General features: G+C 37.1%; 1 protein-coding gene across 1 annotated transcript in view; it reads right to left on the bottom strand.

The window, feature by feature from the left end:
* Positions 1 to 26,686, bottom strand: part of EEA1 (early endosome antigen 1) — a gene marked incomplete at both ends in the record, with an annotated part of 63,327 nt that overhangs the window by 5,837 nt on the left and 30,804 nt on the right. Inside the window, 13 exons of the mRNA XM_079549166.1 lie at positions 5,186 to 5,368; positions 6,175 to 6,369; positions 7,774 to 7,875; positions 9,010 to 9,340; positions 9,945 to 10,084; positions 11,773 to 11,928; positions 13,127 to 13,240; positions 14,638 to 14,838; positions 15,347 to 15,550; positions 15,781 to 15,900; positions 16,924 to 17,073; positions 21,557 to 21,895; positions 25,869 to 25,985. Of these exons, the coding sequence (XP_079405292.1) occupies positions 5,186 to 5,368; positions 6,175 to 6,369; positions 7,774 to 7,875; positions 9,010 to 9,340; positions 9,945 to 10,084; positions 11,773 to 11,928; positions 13,127 to 13,240; positions 14,638 to 14,838; positions 15,347 to 15,550; positions 15,781 to 15,900; positions 16,924 to 17,073; positions 21,557 to 21,895; positions 25,869 to 25,985 (2,352 nt within the window). The remainder of the gene's footprint in view (positions 1 to 5,185; positions 5,369 to 6,174; positions 6,370 to 7,773; positions 7,876 to 9,009; positions 9,341 to 9,944; positions 10,085 to 11,772; positions 11,929 to 13,126; positions 13,241 to 14,637; positions 14,839 to 15,346; positions 15,551 to 15,780; positions 15,901 to 16,923; positions 17,074 to 21,556; positions 21,896 to 25,868; positions 25,986 to 26,686) is intronic.

The raw sequence follows: 26,686 nt of genomic DNA, 5'->3' as shown, positions 1-26,686 counted from the left end.
CATATTCCAGTTTGCACCCTTCCACAGACAAAACACAAAAGCATATGAAAGTGCAAAGAAGGAAGGGTGATTGTTTGATGAAAAGAGAATGAGTTTGACTTTGTTTACACAAATTGAGTTTACTCTCAGGCTAAATCAACCACATTGTAACTCTATACAGCTGTTACCTAAGTGGCACTGAAGCCATAGCATGAAGTTTTCAGAAGTCATCCAGTATTCCTTTTTTCCAGTGCCTTAAGGAAGCTAGCACTAACACAGTCACAAATTTTTATTAGAACCCTGAAGTGCAATGTACAACCTAAGAAGTGCTAATATTGGGACAAAATGCTTAATAGTATCAGCTTCATCAGCATTTCAAACAAAAAATGTAATCGTCCATTCAAAATCTATTACAGACTGTAATTTTATTTGCTTATTTATTATTCAGTACTCCCCATTACGCAGAAAACAAATTTGGATGTCTCTCTATATTTTGGTCACAGAAACTCAAGCAATAACCTAAAACTTGCTCCCAAGACTCATTCTATTCACTCACAGCAAAGCCAAACTTAGGAGCTCCTCTTAATTTACTATTCTCAAAGTGTTGTTCTTGTTTTCTTTTTAAGCCTTTGGCTTAGGCATATGTTAGCTAACATGCAGAAGCACGTTCTTTCAAAACGAAGCAATAAGAAATAAAATTTAAAAATTCATCTTCTACACCACTAAAATCTAGCTACTTTCTGGAAATATTTGATGTGAAGATACAATGTGAGGTGGGGAGATTTATTATTAGTAAGCCATTTATTACCTTTAGTGCACCACTAAGGATTTCAATTATTATAATTACCTATTTTTGCTGATACTCTTCTTTCTAAATCCTAATTAAACTCCTTGTACTTACTGTTCCTTTTAAAAATCACTGAACTAAAACAACTTTGACTTAATTATACATCTGCTTTAGCAGCTCTCATCTTCATTTAAATACAAATTGATTTCTGATCTTTCCTAACCCTAATTTGTAGTGTCTGAAGCATTTTGCTAGAAAAAATCAGACTTAGTGATGGAACACTGCCAGCATTCAGCCTACTCTGCATGGTACTATACACAAACGTTTGTGCAGTTCAGTAGTCTGTAATATAAGGAGGTCTAAATTTCAAGCACACTTAGCATACTATAGCTCCCATACAGCAAGTGACTTTTAATTGTGCTACGATTAGTAATAACACTACTGAGCTTAACTGGGACACCAGTTAATATAACTTTACCAGTCAATTCACCTTGTATTTATCTGTGCCTTTCTTTCTGCCTTGCTCAAAAACCCCTCACAGCACCTTTGGAAACAAGCAGAGATCTGACATACAGCTAACCATTCCAGTTATCCTGGTTCAGTCTCCATCAAGACTGTAGTTCAGCCTGATTCTTTTGGGCTGCTGAGGAGCTCACATCTCTAACGTAAAATCACTTCTCACAACACCTGATGCTATTCACCTTCATTATTCAGTTTTGGCATCATTTCCAGAAAACAACAGGTGTGCTTCCAACACGTCATGAGATTGCTCTTTAGTAGGACAAAGAAAACAAAATGCTAGGAAAATGTACAGAACAAAAGGCAACCTGCATTTTATTATTGTAAATAAAAACAGATGTCAGTTTGGCTGGTATAGCTAAGAAGTCATCTTGGGTTGATCTTGTATAACTAGGGCTGTACTGCAAGAACTAGCTGGGTCCCATGACCTGGATTCATCCCAAGACAGGTGCACAGATGAGCCAGTTTGGTCCGTGTGCCCCTCTCCTCCCTCCCTACCCAAAGAAGGGGCATGCAGTTTCTCACTGATGTTAACTTAATGTTGCTTCATGTCTTCAGCAGTAGGATTAGACTGACTGTAGGCAACGTCTCCTGACTTACAGACCTGAGGTTTGGCACTACAGATACTCTCCCAGAACATCCACTGAAGACACACAGACAGCGATGCCAATGTTGGAGGCAAAGAAACATTCTTTTGAGAACACAGAAGAAACCAGGATCAACTACAAAAGCACTGATGCCAAGACTGGAGAAGATTTGGCAGAGTTCAGGAGAGCAGAACACAGAGTATGTTTGCACTAACTCAAAACAAAGGAAGAAGTACTAGTTATGCATTTTCTTTAACTCTTGTAAATAGGCACTTCCAGAAAAAAAGAAAATAGAATCCCATTTATATATATATATATGCACATATATATAAACATAAAGTATAAATAGTGATATATTAAAAAACCATAGCTTTTACAAGCACTATAATCATGCCTGATTTCTTTTTTCAGAGACAAAAACACGAGTTTATTTACTGCTATAAAGATGCCTTTTTTAAACTAAACTAAACTTGCAGCACACAGTATCCATAACATCATTCATTTTAGAATTTCCTACATTTCTCACTTTCTCTCTGTGAATCCAACAGCTCCAAAGTTTGCATCTGCCTAAAACTACATAAACTATTTTCTATTTCTTTCAATCAGAAACTGCAGTTTTAAGGGGTTGTTCCTCATTCTGTGCTGACAGAATGCACAGAATAGACTGCTGTATGGGAGCTGCACTCTCCTGCCATGCTGCATCCCCAGCTGCAAAGCTTCACATGAGTGTTTCCTACTTTCTGCCACAGGGTAGCCGGGCAGCTCTCAGCCACCAGCCTGCAGTGACATGACAGCCACAAGCCAGCAGATGGTGCTCTGTGTACAGCCAGCTACTGCCATCCCCTCCCTAGAAGCCAGCTCACATCACCTGTTGTGCTTCACAGCCTTTTTTGATCTATCTTCACATCCAAGAATTCTGGCCTCACCAACAGCATGATGCTACACGAATTCAGAATATTTAAGCTTTGACTTCTGTTTTTTTTAAACTAAAGCAAGCCTAGCAATGCTGGCATTTTCCAAAACAGCCTAGCCATGCCTGGGCTGGGCAACACTGGGCTTCAAACTATGCTGACTAAACATAGCTGTGGAGCTATGGGAGCTCATATCTCTACCAAAAATCCTGCATAAGTCACCTAAAGTTACCACATAAACAGGTTTTAAAAGCTTCAGCTACTGCCTACTAATAATATCAAGTCCATTCTGAACCCTAGGGACTCCTATCAGCATTCATTCTAAACTACCCAAAAATTCCTAGCTGTGGCTCAGATCTTAACTAAGCAAATCCTCTAAGTCTAAACAAATCACAGATAACTGATGTGGAACCAGACTGTGAAATTCTGCCATATGGTTCTTCTGACTTAAGCGATATTTACATATTCAGCTCCAAAAACAAACCTTCCTGAACACTTCCTTTTTTGCAGTCTTTGAAGACAAGTTATCACTACTACTTTCATTTAATATTGCAGTGAGACAGCACAGCCACAATTAAACATGTATTCCCATCATTTTTTTCCCTCTTCTAAATTTTACAGCAAAAAAAAAAAAAAAAAAAACAGAAGCAGTACCAAGAAAACCATACTAGCCCTAATTATTATGCATAAATGCATAAATAACCAAGCAAACAGCCTCCAAAGTGGTACATCACCTCTGTGCTGAGGATACCAATCTTCCTGAGGCTCTCCAGGTTTCACAGATATTCCACATGATACATCAAGTTACCTGCCTGCTCACATTACCAACCTTACTTTCCTGTTTCTAGACACTTTACTTATATACTACAAGCACTGCTAGTCACCCGTTCCTGTCACCTTATTTTACCATTTTGCACAAATCTTCCATTTCTCACCATCATCCTGATTCAGGTGTAAAAACATGTGCGACATCTACTGTCCTACTTTGTATTTGCCAGAACTAGAGGTCATCACGCTGGTTTAATCATACTTATTCAGAGCTATTTCTGCGATAAGCAATATTTAAATTAATTATACCAAAAAGATTTATTGAGCACACGTGATAAATTTACAGGTCACTGCATTACTAAATCTATGGCGGGAAACAAACTCGGAAAGGAAGGTAGCATGCTATAGTCACTAACCCTAGGCATGATTAAGCCATCTTTGTTCATAAGCAGGCCAAAGCTCTTTATATCATTGCGTAAAGATTCAAACAAGAAGCACTGAAAACGTTTCTCTAACTTGCATGAAAACATGGCAGATATTCTAATGCCACAGAGGAGAAGAATGATTAGGGGAATGATTCAATGACAGGTGCATACAGGAGATATTTCTCTTTTTGTTAAAGTAACCCCAAATCTGGAATTTGCTAGGCCTCCACAGCTCACATGGAGCTATCCAGAATGGCTCCAAGCTCTTAAATATTACAACGATGAGACTGAAGCACCTGCACTGGGACAGGTGAAAAGGAGCTACTCAATCTAAGCAGTCATCAAACAGAAACAGAAGCCAACATCTAAAATGGATGAGATGGCCAGTTCTGCAGAAGTGCCTACTGCTCTCCAAGAACTTCAGAAAAGCCTAAATCAACAGCGCCAGACATGGGCAATGAATCCCACTCAACTCTGCAAGTGAAAGGAGCCAAAGCCACACATCTCTGCAGCACAGCATGGCCTTAGACTAACTGGTTTATCACTATTGGAGGAGGGAGGAACAAGGGAAAAGAACAAACGCCTTTTTTTACTGACTCAATTCACAACAAGATCTTTTGGAAGGCATTAAATCCTAATACCAAATCAGGTAAATTCTGCTTCAGAATAGCAAGAATTTGAAGGACCACATTAGACATCTGCATTCCAGGCAGATCCCTAAGCCTACTGTTTCTATTAGATTGACATCTCTGAAAGTCTACTATCAGCCAGGAAGAAGTGGAAGAGGCAAGGATATAGGAACAGACTGAAAACTAAAACTCTAGTCAGATTATCTAGAAGGCAGCAGTTACTCATGTTCTGTTAGCAACTTTGCTTTCATTAGCTATGCTATTTAAATTGGTTGAAAGCTACAAGAAAAATGAGAAAACTTCTTAAAATAATTTTTAAAAAATCATCTTTCACTTTGCAGCTTATATTGCCATTGCTCAAATGGAAAGGTAGCTCAGGTAAACTAGCAAATACTCAAGGCTTGAAATAATTTCATTGTGTTCTCTGGCCCACAAGAAGGGATTGAGCATCGCTAAATTCTTCTTATAGAAAGGGACTTCTTTTCTTACCCCATACAGTTCTCACACTGTTTCTCTGTCTTCAGAAAGGATACTCACAGATCTTTTAAGTCACACGTAACATTAAAATGTCTCTAAGTACCTTAAGGTCTTGCCTGGTTGCCAACAGCTCAGACTCTTTCCCGTACAGATCCAGCTGCAGCTTTTCCATGTTTTCCTTATTTTTTTCATGGGTCTTCTGTAAGTCTGCTAGTTTTCCTTTCTCTGCTTTAAGCTCCTGAGCTGACAAAATAGTCTGCTGTTGCAGTTTATTCTCCAGTTCTGCCTGAAAACATGAGCATAAAAAGTGCCAGTAAAAGTTAGACAGTAATCTTAACCATTTCAATAAACCACATTTCTACTGCAAAACTAATTTTTTCTCCACTTACGAAACAGCAATTTAGTAATCTAATATTTACAGTTTTATAGCAATATTTTGTAACTAATTTAACAATACTTAATTCAAATCAGAAGATTAAGTTGAGCATAATAAGATCTAAAATTGAAAATGTAAGTAAAGTTTTAAGTCCTACAGTTTCCACAGTCCGACTAACACACAAGTTGGAACACGTAGCACAGGGCAGCCAAAGCTGGAGCAATATCTAACAGTGCATGGCACGCAACACAACATTCTCTCATGTTGGAAGACATTTGAACTCCTTCCATTATGGTTTATGGGTTTCATACTGTCACTCAGTTAAATTCTTTTGGTATAATAAAGGAGTTTAAAACTGCCACGGACATTCCAAAACACTGCAGAGTTTGTCTAAACTGCTCTCGCAAAACTTTCTACTGCTTTACAGGAAAAGAGCAGCTCTTGTTTCATAGCATCTTCCCAAAGCAACATAAAAATATTCAATCTAGCCTTTTTTTTTTTTTTTTTTTAACCAATGCATTGAAACTCAGGTCCTACAGAATCTGTATATTTCAGCATCAACTTGGAAGACCTTGATTCCACATCCTGACCTTACCCTTCTGAACAAGACTACAGTAAATAGCTGTTTATCACAAAGACATTGGCATAAAAGTTGCAGCATTTATCAGATAAATGTATATTAATTTTCTTAAAGGAGTATGAGATGCCAGCCTTACCTTTTCTAAAAGGGCAGTTTTCAATTCAGCTTGCAGTGTTTCACTATGCTTTTTCTTCTGCTCAAAAGATTCCTTTATCTCTCTCAGCTTTCCCTGAAGATGCTGCTCACTGTTCTCTTTCTCTTTCAGAAGACCCTGAATTTCCAGTACTTGCGCTCGTGTTGAGTCAAGTTCTATTGACAATTGCTTAGAAATCTATATTCAAAAATATGAAATAACTGTATATAATTTTAATTTAAATCACTATTTATACCTGTAACTGCCTATCGAACTGTGTGTTTTACAAACTGTACAGTTCAAATTGCAAACAGACAAATTCACAAATGAAAAACCAGTCAAAGCTGTTAAAGCTGAAGATACTGTCTCTGGCTCATCCAGAAGACTGCTACAAGCTGGGGAGTGTCCCCTGGTTGTAACTTGAAAGGTTACAAAGCCCTCTTCTATATCCCTCTGTGCACCTGCTGCTTTGCTCTGTACCAGGCAATATCTTTCTCATGAGTCATTATGCTTGTTCTTACATTTTTTAAATAATCTGCAGGTTATCTGTAGCAGAGTTTCCAAGGATGCACTGTTTCCTGCATACAGAACCAGACCATCCCCCAGTGTCACTGCTGCTAACTCCTTCTTCAGAGCTAGATAATAAAGAACACTGAGAACCAGATTCAGATTTTAAGAATATCTATACCAGAAAGATAACCTCTTATTTTCAAGCTCCTACCCTTAGGTCAGCTCCGGTCTTTTTTTCCCATTCAAAATTAAAAGCAAGTGGCTTTTTTCCAGCCAGTGGTGATCTGTGCTCTCCTGCTGCCAGCTGTAGCAGATACCAAACTCATCCTCCTGCACTTGCCACAGAGCACTGCAGTGCTTCTGCCAGAACAAGAGAGGAGACAGAAGCAGACACAGAGGAAGGGTCTGTCTGTAAGCATTACACCTGCACATCCACAAACCCTCTTTCAGGCAGTAAGAATCCACCACAGTTCAAAATGTGCCCACTGCTCATTACGCTTTTCTGGTTCCTTTAAGGAAAAGGTGACAGTTTAGGTCAAGAAATTCATAAAAATGGACTTGGTCTTCAGCATACTGGCTGAACTAAATGATTTTGTCTGAATGTTCATCTTTAAAAATTTTACTTGGTATGCAGCCATAGGCAATTATAAAAGTTTGCAAAAGCAAACAAATCCCCAAGAATAAATGAAAATTTCCTGTAAACCACACGTGGAACATATGGATTAGGCAACACAGTGATGCCCGAGTTGAGAACAGATCTAAGGATATAAAATAAACGATTCCATTGTTCACAGACCATAAGTTTGAAAGCAAATGAGGACATGGTAATAAAAAATAACTGCTTCCATAATAAAGAAACTGCAGGGCCAAATTGGTATGCAGAGCACAGATAAGTAAGAGCAGAAGCAGTATTTTAAATACATCTAGGAATTTTTTAGTATTACCTTATTTTAAAGTCCCAAATGGGTTACAATTTGAAAAGTGCAACTTTGTTATCCCTCAACAATCCCAGCATGAGAAACTGAAAATCAATCTTTTCAACATGTTAATACTCTTCTGATTTTTTTCATACTAAATAAGCAGACAGCTTACCCCTTCCTTTTTTTCCAGTGAGTTTTTCAATTCATTCCTCTCTTTAGCTACAGACTCTGTCTGTACCTGGAGCTGCTGTTTTATTTCTTGGTAAGATTTTTCCTATAAAACAGAAGACACAAGCAAATATTTCTGGGAGCTTCTAAGACCAAATGCCAGGTATTTTCATAAGAGCCACAAAAGCCTTTATAGAGAATATTTGTGGCTGTTTCTTTTTCCAATGAAAATGCTTTCCTCCTCAGTTGTGAACATTTTCAGTTGAAAATTCCAGCCACTAACAGTGAGTATGTGTACCACTGCTGATAACACATATTTAAGGCAGCTGTGTGCCAAAAAGATTTTCTGATTAGGAAGTCTCCTTCGTGGAAGCTGCTATTGGCAGCCTTCTTCTTATAGCAAGCACTCATTTCTCTCTCAGGATTCAAAATTTCTTCATGTTCTAAAACTCATGAGCAAATACAATTGCAAGATTATTATGTGAACAACATTCTAAGCACTTAAGTCAGTGACGAGACTTCCAATGATTAGAAGCAGAATCAGACTGGAAAGTCTAAACTCGGGAGAAAAACCTTCAAGCTTTTAGGAAAAACAAATATTTAAATAGCCACAACTAAAGCAAGCAAAAAAGCTTATCTTAAAAAGGTGAAAGAGGAAAGGAAAAAGTGTTATTTTTAACTAGGAGCAGATTTATTTTTTAATAGAGTAGAATAAAAGTAGCTACACGTTGGTTCTGGGAAATGGGGACATGCAAGATATTTGAATATTTACTGATACAGTCATCAGTTGTATTTCCAGCAAAGCAAAAGGAGGAAGAAAAAAAAAGGTATATTTTAAGGCTAGTAGGAGTCCATTCTTCTTACCATACTGCACTGTTTGGGTGAAGTATTTGTTACTATACTGCCATGTACTAGACTTCTCTGAAACTGAAATAATACATATATATGTGCTCATACATATATGTACTCTTAAGTTAGGCATCTCCCAAAACAACAATGATGTTATTCTGGCTGCAGTATGCAGCTTTCTAGGATGTTCGGGCAAGTGCACGGGAAGGTTCTACATAAAAGGCTATGGAAAGGAAACTAAAATGGCCTCTCTTCATTTTTCTTCAATACAGTGGCACTAATTAACTTCCATTCAGTCTTATCATATATATACTGTTTTCAGGCAGAAACTTGTTTTAATATCACACAATAAATACTTCAAACTTAATGTGTAATGAACAAAGCTACTAACCATTTCTGCTACAGCTGCTTTTCCTTTTTCTATTTCTTTTTCTAATTCTTCCTTCCTTTTTTTGAAGGATTCAGAACTTTTCGAGAGTTTCTCTTTGGTAGCTGTAAGGTCCTTTTGCAAAGTATCCTTCTCTAATTTCACCTGTTGCAGCTCCGCTGTTGCTGCTTGCATTTTACAGTCTAATTCCTTGAGTTGTTTACTAGTATCTTGACTTGATTTCTCAAGATTTTTTTTGAGGCTGGCATTTTCCTCCTCTTGCTTTGAGATTTGCTGTTTTGCTTGTTCAAGGGTCTCAGATTTCTTCTGTAAATCCAATTTAGCACTAGACATACTGCAAATACAAAACCAAAGAGAGAAAAATAAAAGATTTCTTAAGTTGTTCTTCACAGGTTCTTTGTATCACTAAACAACTCTATTTAAGAATACTAACTGTAGAACTAACTCAAAGAATGCCTTTTTATTTTAGAATGTGGGCATTTTTTCTCTCTAGTGAAGACATATCAGCAACTCTAAACACTATTTTGAGATGGATTTTTCCTTTCTCAAATACTGTGGACAGGAACTACTCCTTTGCTTCTCATGCAAAAACCGCAAATTAATCTTTGAAAGATACAGAGCTGTGGATACAAGATGGACCTTAGCGCTTCAAACTGTTCAGATATTTAACTGACAAGCACAGTGAATAAACTGGAATGCACTGAATCACAGCAGTGAGTGATTCACATGAGATGATGTGGCAGATGGAGTCTGCATGGCAAGTGAAGTGCAAGAAAACAACTGGGACCTAATTCAGATCTCATAGCAGAGGGAATACATCACTTTGATCTATGATTTTATGAAATTACAGGAGGGAAGAACAAAATTTCAAGTGTACTCCAAACCACTCTAGTTCTATGTCCGACTTCAAAAACTGCTACAACACAGGGAACACATACGCTTCTCTTTCTGCTTCAAGTTGTTTACTCAGCTCTGCTATTCGGAGGTCTAATTCTGTAGACTGCTGTCGCTGCTGCTGTAACTCCTGAAGAGCTTGGTCTTTGCTTGCTTTAGCATCAAGAATGTCAGCCTCAAGTTTCTGAGATAGAAAAATAGAAAAGTTAGAGCCATTGGAAAACAACCAATAAAACAGAAGTACTGTCATTCAGCAGTATTTACTGGAAAGTTCTTACTGTAGAAAGCAGCGACAATTATCACACACTATCCATATCTTTCATTAGTTGGCCACTTGCCCTTCATTATTTAGTTCCTGCAACTCTTTCAATCCCCTAAAAGCAAACTGTTTTGGTAAAACATTCTGAAATCACCTTTAAATTAAACGCAAGCAGTTATTTTATTGCAAAGTAATAAATAATAAAGTAATAAAACACAGACATCTTTAAAAAGCCATTTAAAAAGCCAAGTGCTTGGCTTTGGTTCTCAGCTAGGTTCTTAGCTACCAACAGTTTCAGCAGTTTCAAATGACTACTGGTTTACATAGCCCCAACTCCGATATTCTTTGGTAACAACAAAGACATGAACTACAGCTATAAAGAAATACTGTTCTCATCTAAAAGAATGTATATTTTGTTTCATTTTTGAAGGTATTTGTTTATGTGGAATATAAACAGTATAGCGATCAGGTACTGCTTAGACTCTTCAACATGTTAGCTGTTTTATAGGCACTTCTGCTTTTATGCAGTGGTCACAATACAAAATCATCAAGCTCCTCTGAGAAAATTCCTGAGGATTTCTGCTGTTTGTCATCTGTTTTTTTCCTCCTTTTAAATACCATGCATTCATTCAACTGGAATAACACAAAGAATGGTGATGACATGAAGACTTTTACACACAATTGCATTCCTGTAGAAAGCATCAACAACTCTGCTCAGTTTCACACTTCACTACCAGGGACCTCATCAAATCTTGTGCAAGTAAACAATGTATTCCTCCTAAGCATTTGAGTACATTGGTTACTCGCAAAACTTTGGCAAAAGTATCAAAAACACAAACGAAAGCAGGTAGAAAAGCCCATAACTAGGAAAAGCACTCTCTAGACTGCTAATCTCCTTCAAAAAACAGAACATAGCACCACAAAAAAATTCTGCACTGCTCCTAAGATCTCTCCATTATATGATTTCATGTATTGCGATTTTGACTCTCAAGAATGCTTAACAAGAAACAACGTTAAAATTTTTTTATTTCTCAAGTTTTAAAACACTGAAGTATTAGGAGAAATTTAATTCATAATTAGGACTAATTCATACCAATAACTGAAAACATTAGTATAGGAAAACGTCTAAAGGTTCTGTAAACTTAATGACGGGCAATGTAAGAGAAAAGCGAAGCCCAGGAATGGAATGCAAAATGCAAGATCAAACTAGCAGAAAAATATATAGAAGTAAATTAAACCAGAAAGGTAGTATTAACTTGTGCTAACCAATGTAAGACACATTCCCTGGCGCCACTTGAAATGTGTATAAACCTGAAGACTGTAATTTCTGGAAGTAATCATATTCCCCCTCACAGCACCTTCCAGGCTTAGAGGTTGGTAGAAGCACACTAAAGGAAAGTGGCAGTATAAGGGAACTTAGTGTGATACGCGAGCCCAGGAGAAGAGAATATGATCAAAGGGTATATCAGTGAACACTGGTGAGAAAGAAAACCTACAGAAGTCATACTTCATATAAATCCTTCCCTGTAATCTGAGCCCAGCTTTTATCAAATATCACCAAGCAGCAGTGAACATCAGTCTCAGTAAGCTCAGACACTGTGTTCAATACAAACCTTAAGCTGTCCCTCTAGCTCTTCGGTTTTCTGTTCTAAATAAAGATGTTGCTCTTTGTAGTCTTTGAGATTGGCTTCCAGCTGAGCACAGTACTCCTGCTTGTCATTCAGCTTAGCCGCAACCTGATCCAACTGAACACTGACCTTATTTAACTCCTGAGGTAAAATAAAAATAAGAGGGTTGTTAGCTTCTAAATAGCTTCTAGAAATGAGTAATGTCCTTTGAATATATGCTTTGAGTGATCTAACATGTTAAAATTAAAAAGGAAAATTATGCTTCCTTTTTAATCTGAGAGGCAGGAAATCGAGATGGAAAAACACAAATAAATTCTCTTTGTTCAACACATCCCTCACAAAACTTTACAGGCTATGAGCTAGAGCTTAAAAAATGTGTTTGAAGTTATAAAGAGATGAGGAACTGTACGTCATAAATGCTCAAAATCCTGGAGTTAATACAGCAATAATTAGAATGCAACACTACAAAACCTTGGAGAAAACTCGATGTCTCCCAGGAACGAAGCACCGCCGAAGAGGAAAGCCTGCAGTATGGGAACAGTAAACTCTCCATACACCAAAGATAATTCCAGATCATTGGTTCAACATAAAACAGTGTGATTTCCACAGGAGACACAAAGATGTTTGCCTTGTAACCACTAAGAGAACAGCTACATCCAAGCTTCTTACTCTCCAAGCAAGCTGATATGTTTAATTATTAGTTAATTATGTGTTTAATAAACAGTTCCAAAAAGACATCGTATGTTTATGGCTATTAATTATATTCCCACCTAAAAATTGGTGCCCTTAGGAAGTTCTGAATATTTCTCCTAAGATGACAACAGCGTGGATTCTAATAACACAAATATTTGATTCAGCACCTGGTGGAATGCTGTAGTTGGATTAATGCAAACTAAAACATGCAATTTTAACAATCCTCATGTCTTCTTGTCAGCTGGCATGCAGATAATTATTTCTGAATAAAGACTTTTTGATTTTGAATGTATCTGAATCTGTAATAAAAGTTAACAGTTTTCAATTGAATCCAGTGCATTATATAAACTTTTCATAGCATACAAGTTAGAATTGTACTCAAATACCATAGCTCAGACCACAAACCATGGCTGAACATACAGCAAGGACTGGATTTCCAATTTTAGTTCTTTACACTGCAAAATGCCCATATGGTCCAGATTACAGCAGAAAGAACAGAAAACACATCACATGGTTAAAATATCCTACAAGATTATTTCCAAATGCATAGTCACATATTTATGTAGTTTGTAATCAGACTATTCTTAGGTTTGTAAGTAGATTTTTAGGTAACACAGGAACTTTATGTTTGCGTGTTTCTCATAACCTGTTGCTTGTCTTGCAGCGCATGCTGGGCAGTGTCCAGATGATTCTGAAGGTCTGCTCTTTGAGCAGCTTTTGATGCTTCTGCTGAAAGCAGCAATTCAGTTTTTGCTTTTACCTGAAAGACAAGTTGTACTTCATTACAGTATCTATTATGAGTAACTTCATTAGCAGTTTTCATGTACTAATGGAAAAAAAAAAAAGGGGAAGGGGAAATTTTTTCAAGTTTTAGAAAAAAAAAAAAAAAAAATCAATGTGTTAAAACACAGTTAGTTCCTTCTTCAAGCTAAAAGCAGAATTAAAGAACAGTCCTATTCATATTCTTCTCTAATGAATTATTTTTACATAGAAGCAAAAAAAAAAAAAAAAAAAAAAAAAGGAATAGACAATGTATCCACGCACACGTACCTTGATAACTTCACACTAAATGAATGCTTGAGATACTCTAAAATTTTTAGAGGCAAAAGGAATTAAAAAATAACTAAAATATGCTGTTATGTGTATGCTGTCTTTCACTGTTACTAATGGCATTTCAGGGAGCAACCCCTCACTCCTTCCAAAATATCCAGCCACCTACATTTATACAGCAGCTATGAATGGTGTTGGTGCATAGAGGTAACTGTCAGGTCACTGACTACTACAGCTTGCTATTTTCTATCTGTAACAGAAACGTTACTTCTCAAAGGCTGTAGCAAAGCCCATATTGCCTTAAAAAGCAGATGCAACAGCCCATAAATTACTGTTTTAGCCCTCAAGTCTTGTTGAAGAACAATCCAGATCTTATAGCAAAGCCCAGCAAAAACATCACAGAACAACAGAAGTTATTAGACCTGCTCAGAAATTGAGTAACACTACTTGACAACACACTGTATTAATCGAACAACAGTGCTAGGTGTTCCAAGTGTATTAATTTAAGAAAACAATGTCTGCCAAACTTCTGATCAAAGTGTTGTTCATTCTTTGTGATACCTGAACAGAATTTACTGGTTTTAGTGTAACCAGTACTTAACTGTAGGAAAGTCCACACTGAATTGCCTTGTGAGGAATTGCCTTGTTTAATTCAATTGAATTGATAACAAGGCAACTTTTGCTTTGTTTTAGGTAAAAGCTACCAGCACAAGAAATTTCTAGGCAACAGCAACATCTTTAACGACTTGACAGATTCTAACTCTGATGCACAGAACCTAGGAGTGATAACAGCAGTTCTGTGGATGATTAACCATTACAAATACAACAAAAGATGCTTGAAGACAAATTTTCCCAACTTGATTATGAATTCCCACTACCACCACCAAAAATCACCTATCCAACAAAGAAACAAACAAAAAATCAACCTTGCTATCTACTCCTATTCTAAATCCACTTACATGTTCTGCATGTTTATTTGCCTTATCTTACTTTGTCTGCAAGCACAAACACTTAATTTTTTTCCCAGATTGCTTTGTACATTCTCCAGAGAGAATACAGAAATCAGAACTGGATTTATCATTGCCAGGCAGCATAGAGTTCCATTACCTGTACATCAAGTTGTGATACTTTCTCTTTACTTTCATTTAGCTGACTGCTCAACTCAGTGATATTGGCTTCCAGAGAGAGCACACGGTCTTGAGCAGCTCTTAGATGTGCCTTCTGCTCCTGCACTTGCTCATGCAAATTCTCTTGGGCTTGTTTATGACTTTCTGATTGATTCTTCAGCTTCTCTGTCAGTTGAGTTACCTGTATTGAGGAGGTAAACAGAGACTGTAATAGGAGGAGCAAAAAAGTCATAAAACTTTGGAATTCTAGGGCATCTTATCACAGCTCCAGACTTGTAACTCTAACTATTACAGTAAAGCTATATTGTACAATATCAGAGTTTCAATAGGATACCAGTTAAAAATGGAAACAAAAGGGACTCATCAATTTAGCCTTACTCTGACAAAATCAATAAATGAGAAAACAACAGATGCAGACTAGACTGAATGTTAGTATGGAAAGCAGGAAATAAACCTGTTTTTGAAAAAGAAATATATGCATCCACTTTTTTAAGAGTACATTGTTACTGTACATACGTAGGAAACACCTAGGAATTCTCTTCTCTTTGCTGATAGTGGGTAAGTTACCAAAATACATACAAAGAAACAGCAAAGTCTAGAAAAGATCAGTCATATTTAATGAGAGAGGAATAATGTAGTTAAGATACAATAATGAAAAAGAGCAGAGAAACAGGTTTCTGAATTCTTACCTGTATTTGTAGTGCATGATTTTTCTCCTGTAGCTGGTTAAGAACTGCAGTTTCTCCTTCACCAGCTTGAATTTTCGCATACAAATCCTCTCTTTCCTTTTCAAGCAGAGAGATATTTTCCTTACTCTTTTGAAGCAAGGCCTCAAGATTTTGAATTTTTTGGTCCTTATCTCCAATTTGTCGTAGCACTTGCTCCAAATCATTCTGGAAAATTGCAGAACATCTTCCTTAATTATAGCCACCTTAGAAGTTATTCCTAATGCATAAAATGTTGGATAAACTTATTAAGCACCCTCTGTATATTCTATTTGAGATTTACCCACCAAGCTACCTAACTATTTTGAAGTCCCGTAAGCCACTTTTACAGAGAAAACATACTGAAAATAATAAAAACCTGAAATACGCCTTTATGTGAGGCTGTATAAGTAAGTCACCTGGGCTTCTCGAAGTTTTGATGTCGTGTTTTGTTGAAGCGTCTGCTGTTCCTGGTGCTGTTGTTTTGCCTTATCTAATTGATGTTGCAATTCTGTGGAGTTTGCCACCTTTTCCTTCAGCTGAGAGAAAAAAACACTCGTAAGCACCATTCAGTATTTCAATAGCATTCAGTGTTTATTCTAATGCCTGCAGTTTATTCTAAACAAGGATATATGAAAATTGGTGTAAAAATAGAAGTGTGTGAATCTAAGTTAAAGAACAAAAATCTAACTCAAGCATTTCTTATTAATAGATGAGATCCTGAATCATAAGTGAAAACTACATAACTATCAGACATATGTATTTTAGTTCTCAAAAATAAGAGATAAAAAGAGATTTTAGTATGCTTTTTTTTTTTTCAACACTTGTTAAGATATAAAATGACTGATAATGCAAGTAACCTGTAAAACAACATTATTAGTAGTAGCAGTTTTAGTAGCAACTTCAGTTTAGTAGTCTCTCCTCTTTTATAGTAGTAGCTTTACAAATTCTGACAACATACCACTCAGATATTTGGCCAATCCCCATAGAAGTAGCAGAAAACCAGCAACATATATAAGACACTCATTAAAATAAATGAAAATGAATAAAAGCAAGCAATTTCTACCCATCCACCAGATAAAATTCATTAACTATCAGTGAGCTGCTGTGCCACGTTCACATTGTTTTCCATGGAGAGTTTTATCCCACAACAGTATCTACACACAAAGCATTACTTATGTGTGCTCAGGTGCACCTACATCTTTCTTTTATACAATTATTACACAAAGATCATCAATGTAAAGGAAGATCTTTCTTTTATCTCCAAAGTACCATGAACATACACGCATGAAATGAGCATTTAGACTTACAAAATCTGTAATGTAAAAGGCATTTAGGCAGATTTTGACAATTTCATTGTAAGACTTCAACAGTATTCGCCAAATGACACTCCTATAAGGAAAAAAAACCTATAAACTGCAACACAACAGCCATGCCTACACAATGAAAGTGCACGGAGTGCATTAGGAATAACTTCTAAGGTCGCTATAATAATAGCCATGACTATATACAGGCTATTATCAGAAATGGTATAAATAAAAGTTTGCAGAAAATGCTCCTACCTGTTCTTCAGCACGAGAAAGCTTCAACTGAAGATCAGCCACCTGCTGCTCTTTGTCCATCAGCTTTTCACTAGAGAGCTGCCTCTGCTCCTTAAGCCGCCCATGTGCTTCCCCCAGCTGGCGCTCTGTTTCCAGAAGCTTACTATGCAACTGCAAAAGAAAATTTAAAATAAATAAATAAAGTTATCCATTCCTTCAGTCTTCAGCCAATTTAGATTCAATTTTGCCATGTTTGACCAAGAGTTTCATTACTTGGAATAAAACAACAACTTAAGCTCCTGAGTTCATGAAGATACACCATACAATGCAGAAACAAAATCACATCTAAGAACAGCATCAACTGCACAAGGATAAGTAAATATTCAAAGCAGTAGGTAGAAGGGGTCTAGAAACATCCTCATTTATCTAGAGAAACCCTTCCATATCTGTTTCAAAGTTCTACCTGAAAAACAAATAGGGCAATCTTTGAAAGACATAAGAACTATTGTGTAAAAGAGCAAAGCTTTAGAGTGATCTCACCTTACATCCGAGTCACACAGATTCAGTGGCCAGAACAACACACCTTCACCCACTGCACTGGTTCCAACAATACACTGTTCTGCATTGCTAGACTACTAACTAGGAGTTGGTATTTTGATCCAGGCATTCATTCAGTGCTGAGAAAACATGCATGAATCTGCTGTAGTGTGTACGCAGTAACATTGGTGGCTTACATTTCAGCACATCCCAGCAGGAGAGCCTAAGTCAGCACTTAGACTTGCTCATCCAGCCAGATGTAAACCTCACTTGGAATTTTTGAGGTTATCAAGAGCAGTACTGCACAATTCACTGTCAGAGAAAAGCTTGTTCTATAAAATCAACTTTCCTTCCCTTCAGTTTACCTCCAAAGGTTCTCAGTTACCTCCTACCTACTTCTACATTAACAAATTTATGCCTACACAATGAAAGTTCAATTTGATGCAAAAACTGGGAGTGATCTAGTCATTAAAGCACAGCAAGCCATTTCTACAAATATCGACATTAATGATGCTCATTTTCTTATTAACTTACATCCAAGATATTCGTATCATTCACTCTGTACATTCAGGACCTCCCTCTAATATCACAGAATTGTAGAAATGCTTGGGTTGGAAGGGACAAAGATCATCCAATTCCAACTCCCTCCAATGCACAGAGTTGCCAACAACTAAATCATGCACTAGATGAGGCTGCTCAGGGTCTAGCAAGCCTGGCCACAAACACCTCCAGTGATGAGGCATCCATAACTTCTCTGTTCCACCACCTCACCATTCTCTCAGTGAAAAATTTCCCCAACATCTAATGCAAATCTCTCCTCTTAGATAAAAACCACTTCTTCTTGTCCTATCATTATCTACTCATGTAAAAAGTTTGTTTCCCTCCTGATTACAAATTCCCTTCAAGTACTGGAAGACTGCAATGAGGTCTCCCCTGAGCCTTCTCCAGGATAGCCTAGCAGGACAGAAACAAGGAACAGGGCTTTGATAACATTAAATCTTGCCCCCAGGCACAGAGGGGGTGAGGCATGAACTAAGGCAGAGTAAGACTTTCTCCTTTACCCAACTCTCTGCTTCCACAAAAGTGTAATGCTGAAGAACCAACACTGAAAACCTTTCAATCATCTTTCAAAACTGACTGAAGTTAGCACAGCACAAAATTTACAGGGGACAGAGGCAGAGAATCAAATGCTTTATTTTCTTAGGAAACCAGGCTAAATCACATCCACCACCATAAACACTGCAAATGAAAAGGTGTTAAGCATGTGGTTGAAATGCTAACTATTTGAACTGGACTGCAGAATTAAGAGAGAGGTAGAAAATGAAGAAGGACAGAGCATAAAAAGCAAGAAAATTCGTCTTTTTCTGTGGTAATCACTGAATAATTAATACTTCCTCACTAGAAATACAAACAAGAGCTGAAGAAAAAAGTCTACCAAAGAAAAGGAGCAATGAGATCACTACAGAACTCATGGTAAAGTCTTGCCGCCTTTTTTCTTGTGAAACACTCAAGCAAAAGCAGCTATGCTATAGGGTATTCCAGCTTAGTTTAACAAAAAATATATTTGTAAAAGTAAACAAGAGTAACAGTATATATTAGCAGCTAACATTCCTCCAAGACTGAAGTAGTCCTTATTTTCCTATTCCCATTGCAGCGCTGGAACCAATACCATCATCAGAGCTTCCTTTCATTGTGAAGATCACTTACTTTAGGTCATTCAGAACCTAAAATATACAAACTTCACCAGTGCTCAGAGAGGAGCACATGCAACTGAAAAACTACTGCATCTTTTCAGAAATAATAATACTGGTCTGCTTTGCTTGAATACAAGCTTCCTTCTACTACTTACAACAGTAAGCATGCAAAAATGTCAATTGCTCATTGAAGACTGTAGGATAAAAACTGGTAATATTTAGAGAATCCCAGCTACTGGCTATAATAGCAGTCAGGCAGGTCAGCACTATGCAAAAATACATAACTGCCAGGATTGCTTCTGTGTGAATTTTGAGGAGATTCTTTGAAAATGTGGTTTGACTAAAAATCCTCATATCTGTCTTCATAAGCAGTATTACATTATGTCAACATAAGCTACTGAACTAAAGTGGGAAAAGGTAACTCCACTGAAGTATCTTGTTAATGAATAAGAGCAGTTCGCTTTCTCCATGACAGTAGTTACTGAACTCTTGTTTGCAGGGAGGGAGAGAGGAAAAGAAATATTTGCTTGATTTCACTCCTAATTTTATACCATGTGTGGAATGACTTCTTTTCCCAGCTATTCTATTACAACACAATTCTAAAACCCACCCTAAGATGCAGCAGCTTGTTTAGGTTTTCTCACTTAGACTGATCTCCTTCCCAGCAACATCCCTAGAGGACATGCAAGGCCTGCATTTCCTTTCACAGCAACTCATTTTTCATGATCCTTCTCCGTCTGCCTACCTCAAAACTCCGTCCCAAAAAATGCCCTTACAATCTGAACCCAGATTTCAGCTCTAGTTCTTGGCTTTGCTTCTGAAGCTTGCATATGTGTTGCCTAGACAGACTGAGGCAGTTTTACTAAACAAGGATTCCTAAGCAGATGACTAATATCTCTCCTTTCACTCATCAAAAAAGACTCAATGAAGAAGGAAAGACACTTTGAGGATGTAATAAATACACAAAGTTTTGCCAAGTCACTGTTCTTCCAAGATAAGCCATGCATGCACGGCTTGCAACTTAATCTGTTTTTGACTTGTTCAGATGCTTGAAAGCTGAGAAAATATTAAGATCAAGTGCATCATCCTAAAATAAACATATATTTTTCCATCTTAGGACTGGACACTAATCCTGATACACAAATATTTATCCAATTTAATATATTACTCTCCAAAGACATGAGATAAGACAGAGTTAAGCCAGTCTTGAATGTCTGTATGCTCAATGTTGTATGAAAGTCTTGCTTCCATAACTCACTGTACACAGCAGAACAATATTCAGATGGTGGAAGTGTTATGCTCTGGGTGTTTTTGTGGCTGTAGACAACATAAAGAGAAGGTCTTTGTGGAGAGATGCAAGAGAAGCAACATTAAGACATCACATTATCCTTGTTCTTCACACTACATATTCTCTGCATTCAAAAAATGTGAACAAATCAAGTATGGTTCAGTTCCACTGTAAAAAAGACAACTTTCACTTTTCTCAAGCTTCCTACAGAATATTTTCACTTCCAGTAGTAATCTCACTTCCTCTAATATTCTTCTTGACTTATGTTGGTTTTCCATAGCCTCAACTTATTAAAGATTCAGATACCTTACAAAATCAGAATACATGACTTTACTGATTTCTCAGTAGTTGTCCATTACTATATTTGCCATGCAAAACCAGTATTCTTGATTGCATTCTCATTTGACAATATTTTCTTTATTTCAGTGAATTTTTACCTTTTGCATAAACAAAAAAAAAGGAGATGGGAAAAGTTGGAGGATGAAGGAGAAGTTCATATAACCAGAAGGAGAGTGGACAAGCAATTTCTTTTAGATCAGCTAAAGCCTTATTTATTCACATATCAAAATAATTTTAAAAAAAAAAAAAAAAAAAAAAAATCAGCAAACTCCTATAACGCAAGAAATCAGCTACAAACCTTAGGTGGACTCTTTCATCTCTAATATTCAAAATGGAAAGCTATTTGTTTAAAGACAATTTGACATAACAGTTCCAGAACAGAATTCATAAGACTGGTTTCCCTTTCAGAGAAGGGGGGATTATACCATAGATAGATACACGTTACATCAGTATTCTGAAAACATCAGAAATAAAATGTAGAAAAGTGGTTGGATTAGTAGATCTCACTGAGTTTGGTTGTCATGCCACTGGGGTTACAAATGTGTTCATTTGCTTCCAATGAGAGTTCAGGACAACCAAAAGAAAAAAAAAAACCACTTCCACCACTCTTATCACAACTTCTTTTTGCCCATTCTTTTTTCACTTCTCTAAGGGGAAGAAGAGATTTATTCAAACACGAGTTATCTACTTGCATACTCCTCTTGAACAAAAAAAGGCATAGTTAAATAAAACTTAACGGGCCTGTTTAAGGACTGGTACCAACAGGAATTGTCTAGGGGGGTTTAAGGACTCTTACCTGACTGAGCTCGCTCTGGAGCTGCAAACCATGCTGCTCTTTTTCCTCTCTCTGCTGCTGGAGCTGTTTACATTCTGCCTTAAGATGCTGGTATTTTGTCTCTACTTCGGACAATTCTTCTTTAAGCTTCTGGCTTGCTTCTCCCTTCTCACCTAGCTCTGTCTGTAATCTCTGTATCGAGGCTTCAGATGCAGACAGCTTTGCCTGAAGCTGTTGGCAATCCAGGTCCTTCTGGTGAAAGCTTGCCTGAACACTCTTTTTGCTCACAGATAGCTCATTATGTTTTTCTTCTAGCTGGCTGTACTCCTGCTCCTTCTTCAGCAGCTTCTCAGTCAGATTCTACAAAGAGAGTTATACTGCAATTTAACTGCAATTCTGCTTACATCTGTTCAACACAATATTCAAACGTCTCCCAAGTGCCGATGCAGAACACAGCAATAAGCTCACTCAGAAACGTTATTAAAGGAAATGTTGGTCTCTACGCCATGTTACATAAGTTAATTATGGAGCCCATATAGCACACAGTTACACCTGGAAATGCTGTTTTCATATTCTCACAAAAATCTTGTTTGTGAGAACACCACACAAAATCTATTTGTGTATCCTGAAGAATAATTGGCTTTCCCTGAAAGTTCAAATTCCAGGTTGTTACAATTGCCTTTGCTTGGGGAAAACACACACCGACACACACACAGACAAATTAAGAAGTTACTTACAGATAGCTTTCAGCTATTACATAATTTTAACCAATTTTCATAACCCAACCAAAACTGTATTCTGATAGAATTTAAGTATCTTATTTGACAAGATATACCTCAAGAATGCTTAGGTTTTTCCTCAAGCTTAGCTGCAGCCTTAACTAGCATTTAAAACAATGACAAAGAAGCCACAAAAACCATTTCAGTCTTCCATTGGCATTTGCTGAAGCACAGAAATACAGATGAAAGAAGGCCCTGGTCACCATCCAGCCTGAGTAACTCATTCTCTTCTTGAAGGGTAGGAAGTTCCATTTAGGTATCAGTAAGATACTGCAATGTCCCAGTGAAGCATTACTATGAATACCTATCAAAAATCTTGTTCTTCCTGCAGTTTCAGAGACTACTGTATTCTCTTTTATTTAATTTAAAGCAGCCCTTTAAATTAAAACGCAGAAACCAAAAAACCTTTCCAACAAATTAGCTTGAAAAAAATGACAACACTGAGGTCATTCTGATGTGTGAAGACTTCATATAGCTCTGCAACTTTGCAGCAGCACTGTTCCAAGAAAAGAGAGAGCTGTAATTCTGGCTGTGCTGGACACCTTAGAAGTGCATTTTCACACAGTACCCTGGAATGAAATCAATTTTGCCAGAAGAAAAAGCTGCAGTATTATTAAGTAAATTGAACTGATATTTTGCTCTTTACAGTTTTTACAGGTAACAACTATTTTGGTCATTGTAAACGACATACTGGCACTTTTATTTTTACACTACTGATAAACAGAACCACCTTTTTAAAAATAGAGGTTAGAAAACTATCTTGGAAATGCCAAATCTGGTATTCTACTAATCCATGTGAGAACAAATACATTTAATACTCTTAAGTGTCCATGTAAAAAAAGCAGACTTTCTAAAGCACACAACTCAGCCAAAAATTCTGTCTTAAGACTGAAGTTTGGTCACTGTATTTTAGCCCTCAGGCAGTATATTTCAAAATGCTTCTTGAAAAGCAGAACAACTTGTTGCTGTTACAGTATGTAGAAGTTTTTCATATAGGGATATCTAAACATATAAGTCATGTGCTCTCTTTACCCTGCTGATGTCAGTGACAAGGCTCACACTGCTTTGAATCTGAAATAAAGTTCCCTTTTCATTAAAGAAGAAAGGCCAACCAGGATGACTAACATTTACACTAAATGGTGATCCTGAAATACCAACCAACACACCACAGTGCCTTTTTCATCAGAACAGGAGAAGGTAGAGATAACAATGAACGTTACTAGTACTTCGCTATTAGGTTCATAGATCACACGTAGATATGTGATATGTGAACTACTTCACCTTCTCAATACAAGTTATTCAAAGGACAGCCAAAAGCAGCAGCTACATGTAGTTCAAGATGATGACACTGAATTCTGTGCTACTCTCTTCCTCCCTGGTAGGTTAAACAATACAACAGGGAACAATCATGTTTAAATCTGCAGGGCTGTGTTAGCAGGCTACAACCCAGAGCTTCCACCTCTGAAAGATTAACAGCTTATATAGCTGACAAAGTCACAGCCATTGCCACATACTCAAGAGGCTGACTTACCTTCATATGTGACTGAAATACACAAGAAATCTTGACAACACATACTTTGGCAGCTCTGTGGCCTCATTCAGCTTATATCAGTGGACGCAGTAGCATTTCCTGTTTGAACGCATCCCAGATAATAAAGGGATATATGGGCACACATCAGCTGCCCCTTTCCCAAGGCTTGTTTTCCAGCACACTACAAAGCCCTGAGCCTTCATATCACAAGATACAAGCTGAAACACAATCCCTTTTTTCATGCTACTCCATGGATACATGCAAAAAGAACATAACATATATGTGTGCAGTCATAGTGAATAGGCCTTAAAGAATAAACACTGTGATGACTGACTGAATTTCAAAACAGCTACACCAGTACAAGGTTGGAAACCAAGCATTTTTCCATGCAGATAATGCATCACAACCTTCCTAAAAGAAATCAAAAGAACCCACATTTGATGCATTTGGAATTACAGCAAGTCTTACACTTCAAGGTATACCATACATTGCTTTTTTCATGTTAGGCCTCCTCCGGGCCATTTCTGGCCTCTAAAGGAACGTCTGGCTGTGCAAAACAAGCCAGGCCCCATAATTACAGTATTCTGTAAGTGAAGGGAAGTCAGTTCCTGATGGTCTCATAAAACTGATCTCATGTATTTGTCATCTCTCTTCTCAGTATAGCTCCTAAAAATAAAAGAAACAGCCTGCTTGCTTGCTTGAAGTTTTATGTGATTTGGAAAACTCTGCACCAAAGTACTGAGATATCTTCCTGCATTGCAGTGAATTACAAAAGGATGTACACAGCAAAACGCCAGGTTCTCTGTCCAGTATCAGTAGCACGTCCTGCCTCCCTGACAGCTTCCTCAAGGAGCGTGCCCTGTTCAAAGGGGGAGCAATTTCTATTATTTGGGAAGCCAGTCTCACATTTTCCAATTCTAAATCCAAGTTCCCCAATGCCAGGATTCCTTGGTTAGCATATTGTAAGCTGCATAAAGAGATGGATGTAAATTGCTTTTATTTGCTGAAACTGGAAGTAGTTCAGTGCCATTTCTGATCGCATTCACCAAATGGTGTTTGGCATTAACCTGACATAGCAGAGGAGTCTCTCATAAAAGTATGAGTACCTTACTCATCAATCTGTTTCACTTCATGTTGTTAATTGAACAGCAACATATTCAGACAAGTTCTCTGTTCTCTATAGCAATAATTTTGCCAAAAGCTTGATTAAATGTTGTTAATCTGTGTAAAAGAGCAGCATGACAACGCTCACTAGCTCAGTCCTGCAATTAATTTTGTAAGTCAAATCAAGAATCATCCTATCAAATTTTAATTGCACTCTATTATATCTTTGTAAATGCTATTAAGTATTCCCCCCCATGACTGGCAAGATTGCTGCTGAATACATATGTAATGTTCACAATAACATAATGTTATATATACATGCACACAATAACCAATATGCATATTTTTCTCTGTTTCCTTTCATTTCTTACAAATACAAAATACAAAATTGTACCAAGTTCAGAAGGCTTTAATTAAAGCTCTCAATGAATACTTATCAGCTAAAAATCTTCTGGAGTTTATCTCAGTTTTCTATTGTTCATTTTTCTGATAAAAAGCCAGAAAATATGACACTGATACAATCCAAAAGTGAAGGAATTGGAAGACAAATACAGAGATCTCATCTCCTGAATTATAATTTCTGGGAACTATCATAGTATTTTGATGGATATTGCTTTAATCTTTTAATGAGTGAGAAGGCAAAACTGTTAATGCTCACATATATTTAAACTGCAGCTGTTAGAAACCTGCAATCTTAACAACCCTTAGGAATTACACTGAAATGTACCAATACCACTTAAAAATACTGTTCACTTGTACATTAGAAAATTCTTCAAGTCAAGCAAAAAGGGGATAGGAATTCTCAACTTCTACAACATAAAGAAGTGTTTTGTTACAGTCTTCAGCACATACCAAGGCAATGTGTGATGTTTCCATTTTAATGTGAAATGACAAATGTAGGAAATAACAGCATTCTCACCTGGTTTTTCTGTTCTAGCTCCTTGACTAAACTTTGAAGTTTTTGCAGCTCCTGAACATATACAGCTACCTCCTGAGGTCCTTTGGCAAGTTCAGCTCTTAACTGGTTAATGGTAGCCTAGACAGATGGACAGAAAATCCATAATTAAAACAAAATTTTGCATAACCCAAACAAAATAGCAAAATAAAAAAAACCGCCCTTACATGCATTAAAAACAAAAACTAAACAAAAAAAAAACCAAAACTATCCACAAACTCATCTCAGAGTATTGTCAGCTACAGAAACATCAATGATTTCCCAGCCGAGATTCATTCAAGACAAGAATTTCCCCAGCCAAGTTGGGCCCACAAGTGATGAAAAATCACAGCATATTATTCATTATTATCCATTAATCACTATCACAGTTCCAGCTTGAGGTAAAGCCCTCCCCAATTCCAAGTCATTGGGATTATACATACTAGAATAATGCACTAGAAAAGGCAGTAAAAGTTCCAAGCCTGGACTGTGATGCAAACTTGGTGTGCAACTTTTGGATACACTGACCCTGTGAGTATAATCAGGGTAACAAATGCTAACTCTTCAAACAGGATTGGTACACAACAGAAGAGATTAACGACTACATCGTATTTGTACACAGCAATGAAAGCAAACCAGAAAAGCACTTTTGGGTAACAACTGCCCCAAAGCACGCTGTGCTGGAGTTAATGAGAAACATTATCATTATTCCAGTCACTCTGTGACCATTCCTCCTGCAGACTTCTCATATCTTCTTAGAAAATTATAAGAATAATTGTAAAAAATTAACATTTCTGAAGTCT

Source organism: Tetrao urogallus (genome assembly GCF_951394365.1).
Source record: "Tetrao urogallus genome assembly, chromosome: 1".
NCBI lineage: Eukaryota > Metazoa > Chordata > Aves > Galliformes > Phasianidae > Tetrao > Tetrao urogallus.
Note: the sequence above shows the minus strand (reverse complement) of the source record. Positions and strands in the feature narration are given on the sequence as shown.